General features: G+C 54.8%; 2 protein-coding genes across 2 annotated transcripts in view; one reads left to right on the forward strand and one right to left on the reverse strand.

Moving 5' to 3' along the window:
- Window positions 1–10,573, forward strand: part of LOC131210386 (signal-induced proliferation-associated 1-like protein 1) — a 45,838-nt gene extending 35,265 nt beyond the window's left edge. The window contains exons 2-4 of the mRNA XM_058203628.1: window positions 4,337–9,179; window positions 9,264–9,340; window positions 9,404–10,573. Coding sequence (XP_058059611.1) covers window positions 4,337–9,179; window positions 9,264–9,340; window positions 9,404–9,925 — 5,442 coding nt within the window. The 3' untranslated portion in view covers window positions 9,926–10,573. The remainder of the gene's footprint in view (window positions 1–4,336; window positions 9,180–9,263; window positions 9,341–9,403) is intronic.
- A 1,713-nt stretch (window positions 10,574–12,286) lies between these two features.
- LOC131209775 (sphingomyelin phosphodiesterase-like) lies at window positions 12,287–14,454 on the reverse strand. The gene is made up of 3 exons (XM_058202912.1): window positions 14,324–14,454; window positions 12,728–14,157; window positions 12,287–12,659 (listed from the first exon to the last, which is right to left on the reverse strand). The coding sequence occupies exons 1-3, from the start codon at window positions 14,421–14,423 to the stop codon at window positions 12,321–12,323; spliced, it is 1,869 nt and encodes a 622-aa protein (XP_058058895.1). The 5' UTR covers window positions 14,424–14,454; the 3' UTR covers window positions 12,287–12,320.
- Window positions 14,455–15,626: the final 1,172 nt, after the last annotated feature.

The following is a 15,626-nucleotide window of genomic DNA, read 5'->3' on the forward strand; positions in this document are numbered from 1 at the left end:
GGTAACTGATACCCGTCCGAGGCTCCACCTCGTGTCGTGGGCAAGTCCCGTGCGTTCTATTCTTATGTGTAGCGCGTCACATTATGCCTCCCGAAGCGCGTTGTGATATGCATCTTCGCGCTGTGCGCCCGGATGAAGAGAACTCCGAGAGAGCTGGTCTGTACTCCGTGAGGGACTCTATTTATTTATTTACTGATCTCTGCCCCGGGGCCGGTTCCTGTCCCGCTGACGGATGACGGGGCAGCGCGATAGGATAATGTTACCTCATAATATGCATTACGCATTCGAGTTGCTCAACCCGCGCCAAGACGAAGCTGTGTGAGCTGTGGTGACCGTGGAGCCGCGAGGAAGACCTTCTTTTTTCGGTGCTCGGAGCAGGAAGATTGTCGCTCGCTGATGCTGCTGAGTTGCCCGAAACACAAACATAATCATCCCACAAATTGCTCCTTTGTATAGACCACCCGCAGGGGTCTTATTGGTTCATCTTCAGATTATTGAAACTCGACACCGGAATTGATCGTTGTTGACGTGGCACAATAGTTGCAATTGTAGCACAAATTGTTTGTTGGTCCAGACCTCGCGTCAGCGCAAACAGCTCAAGCTCAAGCCCATTCGGAAACGATGACGATGATAAAATATTCTTCGCTCACACCCCTATCGTTTCTGCCAGTGTGGCCACTTCCTGGGAATTTATGACTTTGACGCCCGCCCGAGAGCATCAGAACGACGCTTCCTCATTCGCTCTCGGGGTTCATTCATGGGGAATCTACGACCGTCGGGGCCGCCGGACACGTGCTTGGGTGCTCCGTAGAAGAAAAACCGTTAGCCCGAGGCAGAGATGTTGTTAAACGTGCTAACGTTTCCTGCTTCCTTTTTAGTGCATCCGAGAGAAGTCACACCAGGCGCATAGTCATAACGCATCAATTAGCTAAAATGGATAATCACCGGTGGCAAGGCCTTCCCGGGCGAAGGAATGTTGTTTGTCCTACACTCACAGGCTTCCTGAGGCTGCCGCTGCGCCCTCGCACACATATCGCCCTCGGGGTCAACATTCCTGCGAATGAATCTTACCGATTATGGGGGTCCTCTGAGGTGGCGGCTGTAACTAGCCACGCGGAGCGGAGTTTCCCAGAGACATCCATCGTAATCCTGTTCGCTTCGCCACGACAAGCGCCGATTGCGTTGCATTTGTCGAAGAGATTGCCGTGTTCGTTCGTGGCGCGCCCGGTTTGGTAGCCCGTAACCATAAACGACTCGTAATTGTTTTTGATAATTCCATTCCCAGCCAATGTGGCGTAAGAGAGTCGAGCGCCGGTCGGCCGTTTTTGTGCCGTACCGATCCAGAAGTCTCACGGGCCGAGAAAACGTGTTTCGCAGATTTATTTCACTGCGCCGCATCTGTTGATACAATTCCTGCGGGACGCAGCGCGCAGCCCTTTTTCGCCTGGGGTTCGTCAGGAGGCACCCGAGCTGCGGCCGAGACTTTGTCAACACCCTAGCACCTAGCGCATTAGAGCCTAGCAGCATCATAATCTCCGCCATCCAGTTCATGGAACGGAATGGTTTGTTTACGTTTTTTTCCCACCCCGGGGTCGATGAGCACACGGCGCGGCAGTCTTCGAAGGCAGTCCGATGCAGCATCGGGTCGACATTGGCCCCTGTAGGACTGGTTGTGAACCGGTTGAAAACTGGAGGTCCCGCTTTCGAAGAAGAAGATCGTGTCGCTCTAGCGACATCCGTTAGGGTACCGAGACAGAGCGAGAGAGATCTCCTTGGGACGACGACGATGGTACACTTCTGTCTCGAAACGGGCCGGGTTTTGGCGCGCCGCCTTGTTTACGTACTGGGCCGGCTGCGGCAAACACGTTTTCCTACTTTCGTTGACTCCGTGTCGGCTTGGCTCCGGCCGGCGCACGGACGCGCAAGACGCGATGCACTCAAAACTCTTCCTAGAGCCGCATCCGCACGCGGACAGGCTTTAAGGTCTCTTAGGACGGAAGGGGTTGCAAGCGCGCGTCAAGAAAAACCGTTACGAAGGCAGTAAACCCCTTTTGCGATTCCGCGGCCCCGAAGAGAAGGGTTCTTACAGGCGGCGACTTGGGGTGACCACACCGGGACCTAGACCTACCTCGGCTATTACGGGCTATTAAGTGTTCTGCGCCAGCAACGCCAGTCCGTGATCGACGGGACTGTGATTGACCAGCGCGAAAAGTCAAGCGATCGATCCGAGTCGTAATTGGCGAACGATTGGCACTGCGCGAAAGAAGTTTAACATGTCACACTGGAAAGGGCACAACCCTTCCCGAGGGTGCGACCGATCGACCTGAGGTCGCGCCAAGACCTCTGAGCGGCTGTGAAGCCATAGAAACCGATTCTCTCCCATCGATCGATCCAGCACTTCTTCGACAGTTTAATTGACGCCAGGGCGCTCTGACTGCAAGACAAATGCAACAGGGCTGTGGCCAGGGCCGAGCCCCCCGGTACAATTACAGTTTCGAGGGCACTTCGTCTTCGTTCTCCGGTTTCGTCAGAAGAACCGCCGTGGGGAAGAAGTCAGACGCCAGACAGCGCATCAAATCGATCGATCGACCCAAAATGGTCGGTCGACAGTGGTGGTGTGTGTTTGGGTTGGGTTGAAAGTAATTTGGGTCCGTGTTTTCGACACGCGCGCACATCCTACTGGAAGCCCCAATTGGCAGCTGTTGCGCGTTAGATGAGGATCACCCAAAATCTCCACCGACGACGACGGCACCGATTCTAATTTGGAGTTCCCATTCTTGGCCAGCTGACCGCCCCGGGGTCGCAACACTGCATGTAACTGCATCGCCCGGTCCGCATATGTGTGTGTTTGGGTTCCATTTTTAATGGTATCCCTTTTTTGGAACCGAGCCTCCCGCCGAATCGAACCGAACCGAATTGCTTTCTTCCTTTCGGATTCGGAGCGAGCGACAGGCGAGCGGGTTTTAATCACCCTGCGGGGTGGAGGGACGCCATGATTGATGCTCATCCCGATTCTGACATCCCGCAACGGAAGACGTCGCGCCAGTCACCGCACCCGAGGCCCGCCATCAATGGGTCGGGCCGAAATGAAGTGTTAATGTGCTATAAAATTAGATTAGATTGAAGAGACGCCGGTCAATGCGACGCCGGACGGAATAGGAGAGCGGCAGGAGAGGGTTGGTCCCCAAACTGCATACGATTGCGACGGCGTCGGTCGAGTCGTCAGGTTGCCGTCTCATCGAGAAACGGTGGGCCTATCATCACATCCGGGTGCCGTTGCTGCCCTGTTCCGCGGACGCCGATAGGTTAAACGGCCGCCGTTAGAAAAACGGAGCCTTAATTTTTATATGATCCCCTTTTTCTTGGCCTTCCTTATGAGAAAGCAGTTTCGCCTCGAAGCGGCAGCCTTTTATCGGCCTCTCCAGGCTCTAATGATATAATCATGACAAAAGCCTAATGCGCGATCGCGTAAACATGATCAGTTGCTGATGAGTGGTGCGTCCCTCCAACTCGGGTTGGTCATTGATTTGGGACACACTTTCTCTCAGCGTCTCCTCGTCGTCGCGATGATATTGAATCCACTCGCCGGGCCCGGTTGAAAAAGTGCCCACTTCATCTCCCGTTGATGAACACCGTGTGCCGAGCGAGCGACGGAGTGACGTTGCGTAGTAGCTTAAAGTCCATCAATCTCACATTTAACCGATGCCGGGCACCCCGTAAGACGACGCTCCACTTCTGCCCTCGCACACACACTAGAAAATGACACTTCCATCCGGCGGCACGACTCCGGATATTAAAACCAGCCGCGCCAACCTTCCAAAACGATGATGAACTTGGCGTGCCAATGGGCCCCTAACCGAGTTTTTCCGCAACACATTCCAGGGCGGCGCTGCTAAGCTCCGGCCGGGGAGTCCGAAAATCGTTGGCGATTCTGCCGTAGGTTCGTCGAAAGGCTCCCCGCGGGTATCCGGGTCACACTGTCTGCTACATTCTCTTCCTGCGTCCGCAACGGCGCACAGCCGTTGAGTGGTAAAGACAATTACCAATAATTAGGCCGCACTGGATCGGAGCATCTTTCGGGATGCCCCAATTGGGCCCCGCTGCACCCCAACACTGGCCGAGCTGGAATTCGTGAACAGCGTGAACCGAGAAACTACTCTCAAAAGTAAACGGCCAGTAGAGAAGGGATTTCGGGGTTTTCGATCCGAATCGATCCGAGACCCTGCTTCGATCGTTAGTTGCTGTGTCATTTATTTCGCAAAAAGCTCAAATTTTAAGTACAGTTGACTTACAGCGGCCACTTCTAATGTTCCCTGTTCTCGCCGTCTCTTTGTAGGATTCTAGCAATGGGATGATAAACTTGACGGAGGTTGGAGGACCACCACCTCTCATCGGCGGCGGCGGCGGCGGATCAGGAGCGGCGCATCCGCAGCTGATGCCAGCGCCGGTCATTACCGGTAACGGCATCGCAATGATGGGCCACCAACAGCAGCAGCAACAACAGCAACAGCAGCAGCAGCAACACCATCATCATACGCCGCTTCAGCAGCCACAGCATCACCCGCAGCAGCAGCGCAACTCATCGCATCAGTTGCCCCCGTCGGGAATGCATCTGCCACCGCAACCACCGCCAGGTGTCCACCCAGGGGGGCCTCCACCGCCCCCACAGAACCGTTCATCCGCCCGCGAACGGACCATGCACGCGGTCGAGTACTACCGGTCGAATGTCCGGCGTGCCCGGGTTGACGCCAATTTGGTGCGGAACTCGCTGCACGAGCGCTACTCGTACGCCCAGCGGCAGATGGGCGCGTTGGGTCCGGGGCCGACAAAGCTCAGTCCGTCGCATGGCCACACGGACCACCTGTACCGGAGCAACTCGAGCCTGGAGTTGATCCACGATCATGGCGGCGGACCGGGCCACGATCATCTGTCACCGGGTGGTCCGGGAGCTGGCGCCGGGACGAACCTGAGGCGAGAGTACGGCAGCCACGGGTCGATCGATGTGATATCATCCGATCGTCATCACAATCATCACCATCACCATCATCACGGCCAGCCACTGTCGGAGACGCCGGGAGAGAAATTCCTGTCCATGCTGCAAGAGTATCAACCTTTCGGTTTGGTGGACGCCTCGTCGCTGATCTACTCGCTGAACAAGCATCACGGTCACAGTCACGCCACCAACGGTGGCACGAACGGTGTGTCCGGATCGGGCGCTGTCAGCAACGGAGCCGAAGATGTCGTGGACCGAGGCGGTGCCAACGCTAGTCCGAAGCTGCGCAACAAATTCCATCGCCTCTGGTCATCCAGCACCAGCAGCGCCAATGGGGCCTCGAACGGCAAACAGTCGCGTTCGCAGCAAGGATCTACATCGGGCGCCAGCACCGCGGCCGGCGCTACATCCTCGCTGGATGACAGTCAGCTGTGTTTGGGTCTGAACGTGAGTGCGAGTTCCACCACGACGACCGTTTCGTCGGCCGACATCGAGGAACGGCAGCGAAGACGTGCGTTCGCCCACTTCGACTGCCGCTCGCTGACCGCCAATCTGGGGTACGCGGCCAAACTGCGCGGTTTTCTGCTGGAACGCCGACGCAACACGACAACGGGTGCATCGGCCGCTGCCACCTACGGAACGCGCTCGTCCACACCGGACGGTGCCGGCAGTGGTGAGGGCGTGGACGAGGACTACGGTGATGGGCAGCAGAACGAGCTGCTCGAGAACTGTCCCTTCTTCCGCAACGAGATCGGTGGCGAAGAGGAGCGCGAAGTGTGCCTGACGCGTATGCAAGCGGCGGGCACGGGAGCGGCCTCGGGCACAGCCGCCAAGCAGCAGCGAGCGATCCATCGACCGGCCCTGGCGTACGGGGTGTCGGTGTTGGAGTGCGGTCCGAACGAAACGCTCTGGAAGGGTAACACGTGCCCGTACCAGCGTGGCATCCGACCGATCGAGCAGATCGACAACGGGGCACTCTATTACCGGCAGTACTTCTTCGGCCAGGAGCACCAGAACTGGTTCGGCATGGACGAGCACCTCGGTCCGGTCGCGATCTCGATCAAGCGCGAAAAGCTACACCCAAATCCAACGCAAACGCTCGCCCTGCACGGTTCGGACGTGGCACCGACGACGACCCATCCGAGCGAACAGTACCTTTACCGGCTGATCGTGCGCACGTCCGAGCTGCTCACGTTGCGCGGCTCCGTCATCGAAGACTCGATCCCGAATGCGCGCGGGTCCGGCAAGCACGTCAATACCAAAGAAATTCTCGAGTACGTCGCGCCGGAAGTGCAGATCAACTGCCTCCGGCTGGCGGTCAGTACGGCCCAGTGCGAGCAGCAACTGCTGAAACTGGACGAGCAGGGGCTGACCAACAAGTACAAGGTCGGCATCCTGTACTGCCGGGCGGGCCAGTCGTCCGAGGAGGACATGTACAACAACGAGGAGGCCGGACCGGCGTTTAACGAGTTTCTCGACACGATCGGGACGCGCGTCCGGCTGAAGGGTTTCGAGCACTACAAGGCCGGGCTGGACAACAAGACCGACTCGACCGGGACGCACTCGCTGTACGCGACGCACCAGGAGTGTGAGATTATGTTCCACGTCTCGACGATGCTCCCGTTCACGCCCAACAACCGGCAGCAGTTGCTCCGCAAGCGCCACATCGGGAACGACATCGTGACGATCGTGTTCCAGGAACCGGGCGCTCACCCGTTCACGCCGAAGAACATTCGCAGCCAGTTCCAGCACGTGTTTATCATTGTGCGCGCGGTGCAACCGTGCACCGAGCACACGCAGTACCGGGTGGCGGTCTCGCGCTCGAAAGATGTGCCCGTCTTTGGACCACCGGTCCGGGCGGGGTCACACTTTCCGCGCGGCAAACAGTTTGCCGAGTTTCTGTTGGCCAAAGTGATCAACGCCGAGAATGCGGCTCACCGATCGGTGAAGTTTATGATGATGGCAATCCGGACACGCCAGGAGTACTTGAAGGATCTGGCCACCAACTACTGCACGGCCACGGTCGTCGAGACGGGGCAGCGGTTTTCGATTTTCCCCAGCAAGAAGCGCGAGCGTACGACGAAGCCACGCTTCTCCGGCGACCTGTCGCAGCGGGGTGCGTTCTGCTGGCAGGTGGTCCTGCACGACAGTGGCCAGGCGACGCAAGTGGACTGCTTTCTGGGCATCTCGGCCGAAACGTTCGTGCTGATCGAGGAGTGCACGCGGCAGATCATCTTCGTTACCCCGTGCAAGGCCATTCTGGGCTGGTCGACGAGCCAGAATGCGCTCCGGGTGTACCACCATCAGGGCGAGTGCGTGACGCTCAACATGCGCGACACGGGCGATCGGGACGAGCAGCTGGAGGTGATCGAGCGGTTGCGTGCGGTCACGAACGGGTGCGGCGCCCTCGAGCTCAGCTTGCGCCGCAACCCGATGGGCCAGCTTGGGTTCCACGTGCAACCGGATGGGGTCGTAACGCAGGTGGAAATATCGGGCCAAGCGTGGGCCGCCGGTTTGCGCCAGGGCTACCGGTTGGTCGAGATCTGCAAGGTAGCCGTAGCGACCCTGTCGCACGATCAGATGGTCGACCTGCTGAAGACTTCGGCGCAGGTGACGGTGACGGTGATTGAATCGTTCGCCGATTTTGCCCCGCGACGTGGCTGCACGCTGCAGAACTGTCGCTTCAATGCGATGAACTACGAGAACGACTACGAAACGATGCTGCTCGATGGTGGTGGGAAGCATGGCGGTAACGGTGGTAGCGGTAACGGTGGTGCTGCCGGCAGTGGCAAAAAGGGTCTTCCCGGTGGACAGTTGCAGTCTTCGGCCAGCCACCGGCGACGGTATGAGCGCAACTTTTCACCACCACGATCGAGCAACAGTTCGGGCTACGGCACCGGAAGTAGTAGTCGATCGTTCACGGCGGCCGCCGCCGCCAGTGGACAACAGTTGGTGACCGGTGGGGGCACTAATGGAACCAGCAGCAACAACCACACCGATATGATGGGCACACTGACGTCCTCTTCGAGTGGCCACTCGTCGAACGATGAGCGTTGGTACGATGTGTTGGATCCACCGCAGGAAAGTCCCTCGTCGATGATGGGCGGAACGGGGCCCCCGATGAACGAAGTGTCAGCCAACTACCACCATCCAAAGCTGACGGCATCGAGCAACTCACTGCCACTGGCCGGATCGAGCCCACGGCCGCTGTCGTTGCACAACGAATCCGGAGGATCGGCGGCATCGCGAGGAGGCTCAACGCACGCCCTAAACACTGGCCGTGATAGTTCGGCCAACGTTGCCCTGCTGAAACGGCTCATCATTGCCGACACGCCAAACGGTGGCGTTGCGCCGGACGGTGGTCACGTGACGTCCCCACAGCAACACCAGCAGCTGCTTCACCAAGGCTCGGGCCAGTTGCCGCAGGAACCACTGTACAGTAGCTCGCTGAAGAATCTTTCCAATCACCATCTGAGTGCTACGGAGGAGGAAAACCTTTCGCGGCACAACTCCCCGTCACAGCTGAGACGGTCCGCAACGACGACGAACATTTATGGCATCAACGGAAAGAAGCCGACGTCGGGTAGCAGTGCTTCGAGTAGCCGGAACAACAGCCCCCGGCCGAACGGTGAGACCAAGCTCCGCAGCGGTGTTATGAAGGGACAGCTCCATCCGCAGCGCAATAGCGTCAACTACACGGGCAGCACTCTGCAGGAGGATCTGATGAAGCTGATCAACCCGGACTATATCGCGAACGATGACAACTTCAACACTGGAGCAGGCATGGAGAGGATGCAGAAAGGGCACCAGAATAGCCACAGTTTGGGCAATATCGCCAGTTTGACGGCCGCCAGCGGACTGAAGCCGATACCGCAGAAAAGTCGCTCACGGGAGGGAATCAACCTTGGTTCGAGCCAACAACTCTCGGCGGCAACGAACGGCGTGAAGCTAACCAATGGCGGAAGCGGTGGCACGAGCAGCCCGAGCGTGACGTCAGGCGAGGAAGAGGTCATCTTTACGACGGCTCGCCCGGCGACCGTCGTTTCGTCGAACAGCTCCAGCCCGGCCAGTGAGCTGATGGGCCACAAGCATCATCATCTGCTGAACGAGGATCATCTGAAGATGTCTCCGAATCGCAGGCAGTACGGTGCCGGTGCAGGAATCTTGAAGAACGGGGGATCGCCAGGTGGAGGAGGAAGCAGCTTGATGCCGCCACCACCGGCCCCGCCACCGATGAATGGTGGCAGCACAGTGAACGGAAGTGGTGGAGGTAAAATTCCTCTCCCGGACATGAAGGAGATGGATTGGAGCAGTTTGGTGGACACGGCAACCAAAGCAATGACACAGGTAAGGCGCACATTTTACATTCAGACGACGTTAATCTACATTCAATCCCTCCGTCTATTGCAGTTATCAGAAACCGTGGCCAAATCGCACCCGGGAAGTAACGTTTACTACGATGACATCAGCCAGGTGCTGAACGGTGTGCATCACCTTCAGCAACAACAGCAGCAGCAGCAGCAGCAGCAGCAACAGCAACAGCAACAGCAGCAGCAGCAGACGTTGGCGAACGGTGTCAATGGTGGCGGTAGCAGCAGTATCAGCGGAACCGGAAGCAGCATCGGAAGTGGAGTGGACCTTTCATCGTCTACCCCGAGTTCCGCTTCGCCTGTATCGACTGGCAGCAGTAGCGCCCAGCAGCAAGCCTTGATGGCGCTGCAAAACAGCTCCAGTCTGCCTGAGCTGCAGTGCCAAGTGAGCCAGCTGTCCGATCGGGTACTGCGGGAACAGCGCCGACGCCGCTCGCTGGAGCATGCCGTGCGCAAGCTGACGGAGGAAAACCGACGCCTGCAGGACGAAAGTCAAGCGGCCGTGCAGCAGTTGCGCCGCTTCACCGAGTGGTTTTTCCAAACGATCGATCGACAATCGTAAAACAAGTCCGATGTCAACTCGGACAAGCAAGAACAACAAAAACACCAATCCTATTCTGTACACACGTGACTCCAAAATTGTTGCCCGCGGCGGGTCGTGGCACGTGTCTTCCAAAGCGTGATGATCTTATAAATTCCTTTCGTTCACATAAAATGACCAAAAAAGCGTAGGTACGCGAGCGAAACAGTGTTAAACGAAACATAAATTTACAATTTACAAGCACCTACGAGGTGTCTATACATTAGAGGGAGCATCGAAGGCGAGAGCACCAGTATAAAGTTAAACATTATTATACACCATCGGAAACGTCGGGCGACGGGACGAATTTTGTGTGGCGAATGTTTGGAGACCGTTTTTTCGATACTTCTTTATCACTAGACTTAAAGCGCTGTTCGTTCATATACCTTAGATATATGTAATCTACACATGACACAGCGAAATCGGGCGGGTGACGACGACGTCCATTCGACCAGCGAAGCAATCGTCGCAAACGATTTGCAATTTATGCGACTCAGCAGCAAACACCAACCGTGTAACGTTTAGACTAGTAACTCATATTACACCCAGGCCCGCACCAGCGAGTGAAACGAAGAGATGGCGTAGCCCTAGTATACGCGCCATCGCCGTTCAAGACAAATAATATGCCAAAAATGCCTCTTCTTCATAGTTCGTTGTGCTTTGTGTATCATATTAGAAGTCTGTGTAATTATAGTGACTCGATTTAAGGACCACCTAATTTATGCCACTTTTGTTTCGTTTACCTGTTCCGATGATCGATCGGTTTGAAGTTGTCCCGGATTTTGCCAACGGTGCTCGCGCGCAAACTGTCGCCGGACAGTGCAACATTATGGCATTATTTCGTAAGCAATCATAAAAGAGCACCAAACCCCAGTTCCAGCAATGTATTATTAATCTAACTCTAGGAACCGTTCCTTTGTCAACCCTAGAGTCGCACCACGAGCTTCTCATGAATTCCTTTTTCTGGTTTTTTAATTTGGCATTCCCGCATTCCAGTTGTATAATTTTCATCCCCACATTGTGAACGACTTAGCGTAGGCATTCACCGCATCTCTTAATTTATGGATAATCACAGCATAAACTATGACGCTATATAAGTTTTTCTCGTTATAATCATTAGACGCGCTAAGCAATACACACGCAGGATCTTTGAAGCAAATCGAAATAAAACGTTATATAAAATTACTCTACCGAGATGTGTACCGATTTTTTCATTATTACGTTGTGTACTGTATTCGCAGTGATTTAAAATATGTAGCAGATTCTTGCTTTCCAGCAATTTCCTTTCGCAATTTTCCTTTCCTAAATTTAAATTATTTGGTGTTTACAGAACCCACCACGAGGTGACGCTGCGGACGGCAGCGTGTTAGCTTTTAGGTTTTTCACTGGGCATGACTGCCGACAACTGTCAACTATCGTCACTGTCAACCATTGTTTTGATCAGCGTTTCTCGGTCGTGTAAACGGTGTTCCGTGCTTACCCCTTCGTGTGATTGAGTTGAGTACGCCAATTGATCGTTTTACCGGTTCCTGTACTGTTTGGCCGGTGTGCTAGTGGAATTGAGTGAATTATTCCTCCGGCTGACTGCGCCCTAACGAACTGAATGCGTTGCTCCGCGGCGCGTGGTCGTCGCTCGTTTCCGACAGATTCTTGTTTTCTGGTGCGGTGACTTGTATGCAACTAATTGCGCCAACTACGAAACTGGTACGCAACTAGGAGCAACTGCAATTTTGAAACGGTTCGTTTCGACACGTGGTAAGTAGTTAGAAGTAATTTCTTTTACTACGTGTAAGGACAAAAATATCGTTATTCAGTCCAAAGGATGACAAATCTATTCAATTCCATATTTTTGAAATGTACTTTGCAATCAATAACTTGCTTTTACATAAGTAATTTTGAAAGAAAATTTAATCAGCCATCGTTTAAATCTGTAAAAAATCTCGGCCATCGAAGAAACGATACGAGGGGAGTGATACAGTGAAACGTGATCACGGTTGTTAATTGAAGCCATCCGATTGAGTGGGCATGATTGACACAGAGAACGTTTAATTTCGATGTCTACCGCGCTATCGGCGGCGCGATGACGACAGGAAGGTGCACGCGACGGCCCCATACAAGCCCGCATCAATCTGATGTAGTCAGCGTATGTTACGTTATCGTTGTCAACAATCGGACGTATGTAGGAAATCCCGAATCATTGTTCGATCGAAAAATTGACCTCCCTGCAGCTACGTAAAGGTTTGTTGGCCCCCTGGTGCTACCCCTCGGAGCGTGGCGGAAATGGAATAAAACACGTAATGGTAACATTTTGAATGCTCTACGTTTATAAAACGCATTATGGGAATGTCCTTGAAGGGCTATTTACGCTGTGATTATTTCAGTCAAAAAACGTCTCCGTCAGCTCCTGACACTTCCGATCATCGTCGGCCTGATTGGAGACGATTTCACACAGGTGATTCAGCAGACAGTTCTCGTCGCATCCGCTTCGCAGCGCGACATCGGCCAGCTTCACCTTAAACTCCCAGTAGCGTTGCAGTTCTTCGCGCGCTGCTGGTGTGGCGAGCCTTCGCACCATTTCGTCGAGCCCGGCCGGGCTTAGGTCGCTCAAGCCGTACTCCTCTTGGAACGAGTACATTCGGAACCACGATGGTCTCTGACTGGGCGTCAGGTTCGCATCAGTCAGATTGTACGCGTACGATTCAAAGTCCGTCACTTCCTGTACGAGAAGAACCCAATAGTTTTCAAAATATTGTCCCACAACAAACCACATTCCATGGCACTCACATATGTATCCGGATTGACGTAGTAGATGACATAGTTGGGGTTGACGTTCGTGTGGGCCGTGCCGCTACCACCGTTCCATGCCACGGACACAGCAAACTGGGGATCGTTCGCCGCGTAGAACACGTTGAACTCGTCCTTGTGAGTGTGGCCGTGGAATTGGGCAGTGACTGTGTCACGGAACCGTTCCAAAACCCGACGATACTCGCGCTGCCATACACTAAAGCAATCGGACGACACGGGCAGATGGGACAGGATGTGGACCTTCTCTCCCGCACGCTCGGATTGCAGCAGCACATCATGCAGCCACTGCAGCTGACCGCGCAGAGCATCGGGCTGGAACAGGATCCACCAGTTGAAGGTGTAGCAGTCATTATTGTTAAGCGCCACCACACGGAAACCGGGACGAACGAGTGCCGTATAGTAACCACCCATGCGGATCGTCTGCTGGGCGGTACGTGGCAACCAACTGCTCCACAGATCCGCGGACAGATGGTACAGCCAGTTGGTGGAAAAGTCGGGCCGTGCGATGTTGCCCAGGGCGTAAACGTTCGTTGGGTGCGCCTCGTGGTTGCCGAGGATGTTGTAGACGGGCGTTTGCGCGAAGTTGTCCAACAGCTTCTGGGTGACCAGATTGATCGATCGTACGTTGTACCCGATCGACGTCTCCCAGATACCGTGGTCGATGATGTCTCCGGTGTGGTAAATAATGTCTGCATCCGGGTGATCCTCCGCCACGCGATCGATGATATCCTCGACCGCGTTCCAGGGGGTATCGCACGCACGATAATCGCCCCAGAAACCGGCAGCTGCTTCCGGATCTTCAGGGATACCTTGCGACTCCCGGCAACAGGCCGGCGCCCCACAGTCCGCATTGTATCCGGCGCGATAGTTTGGATCGAAGTGCAGATCGGTCAGCTGGATGACCTTCAGATCGTTCGGACCACGCTGAGGAGCACCTGACTTGGACTCCGTCACCGGTGTCCCGTTCGGATCGATATCTACACTCCACGCGCTAAAGTTCGCATCGTTTAGGTCACAAGCGCCCGACTGGAAGATGACGGCACAGACCGAAGAGATCGGCAGGTTGGGTCGATTGTCGATGATGTACAGCAGCTGATCGATGTTAAGGTCGATCAGCCCACGGCAAATGTCCGGTGCCTGCAGATCAAGCAGCGCGCACAGTTCGAACGCCGTATCGAACACTTCCTGACGCGAGGCTCCTTCGCGACGGAACTCCAGCAACGAGCCACCGAACCCACGGCAGATGCCACAGAACGGTCCTTCGCGGGCCGTCGGAAGCTCGCGCAGCTCGTAACCCCGCTCCTCCGGCGCGATGCGTACCGAATCGATCAGCTCACGGAACCGTGGCGACATCACAGCATCGCGCTTCCACTGACGGAATTCCCGACCCACTTCAGCCTCGAACTCAACTGTGGAATACGTTACGGTAGAGCGATTGATTGCAATCGAAATTATTTTACCGCTCGGATAATTTTACCGCTCGTGGGACAATTGTTCAATCGATTGCCCCCCGGTGACTTGATGGCCTTGTGCCGTGATAATGCACGGGGAACCAGACGATCGAAGAAGACTTACCGTAGAATTGCTGCATCCGTTCGACATTCTGCTTGTAGCCCTTCGGTCGCACCCAATTGGCCCCGGTCGGGCCGAACTGGATGCTGATCAGAAGCAGCATCGCCGCCACCAGCAGCCCAAGGCGTCCTAACATGGTGTGCACTTCGACACTTGGCACCCTTCCTTCGAAGTATCAAGGCAAAAAGATGGGGATCCGCTCCGCACGGTACACTGCAGGTGAACTGTATGGCGCATTATCACGCCAATCGGTTGCTTTTATAGGCCGGAGCCCGCGGGCCACGGTTTCCGCGACGGTGGCACGATAACGAACTGTGCGGGTTCGTAGCGGGTTCCGTACCACACACCGTACATGTGCCATTTGTCACCGATTGTGATGGAGTGGAGTGTTTTGTGATCGCCGGCAGCCTTGTTGGGGGCCTGTTGGGGGGGGAGCGCCAACCTGTTGAGTGCATCTAACAAGAGTAGATAGCCGCGAGTCGGCGGCAGAAGGATTCGATTCGTTACGCGCACAGTGGTGGATGTAACTTAAAGGGCTACCGTGTACGAACACCGTTCTTAATCATATCGCACGCACTCGTGCATTGTTTCGATTTATCTTGTCAGAATTGTTGGATGTAAATTGGAGGTGTTTCCCCAACTGGTTTTTTTTTTATTTATCGTTTGGATCGTTTTGTTTGTTTCTGATAACGATTGTATAATCAAGCGCTTCGCGTTGCATCTAATTTCTTTTAGTGTAGGGAGAAATTTTCATACCCTATCTACAGCGCCGCTGCTTGTGACCGATTAGTAGGCTGATCCTGGTCACAACGACGATGCAGTGGATCAGTTGGCGGCTGTATGAAGTGTTTTGGTTTGTTCTGCCGAGTAGTGATGCCGTTGCTATGGGAAACGATCAGCCTGTCTATAGGTTTCGAGCGAATGAAACAGGTTTACAATCTTATCTTCTAATTGGGAGACTTACAATCAAAACCCTGTAGGTCGAAATTCTGTTCGTCTTTCCGAGGTAAATTTTGCAATCAACTGTAAAACCAGCCACCACCACAAGCAACAGTTTAAGAACATTACCATCCAATCTACCGTCCGCAGCCCGTGCGTGTGAAGCGGAGATAAGTTTTTGCAGCTCAACAAAATGCATCCTCCGAACCGGTGTAAGGAAATTCTGCTTCCGACATGCAAGAAACAACCACATGCTAGACCCTGGCACCAGGTACTCCCAGATTTCAGCTTGCAGCTTACACTTGGCTTCTTCACACTTCGTGCTGCAGGGCCATTGTACGGTTGTTTATTTCTAGGCAACAGGACC

This window comes from Anopheles bellator, chromosome 2, assembly GCF_943735745.2.
Source record: "Anopheles bellator chromosome 2, idAnoBellAS_SP24_06.2, whole genome shotgun sequence".
In the NCBI taxonomy this organism is placed as follows: domain Eukaryota; kingdom Metazoa; phylum Arthropoda; class Insecta; order Diptera; family Culicidae; genus Anopheles; species Anopheles bellator.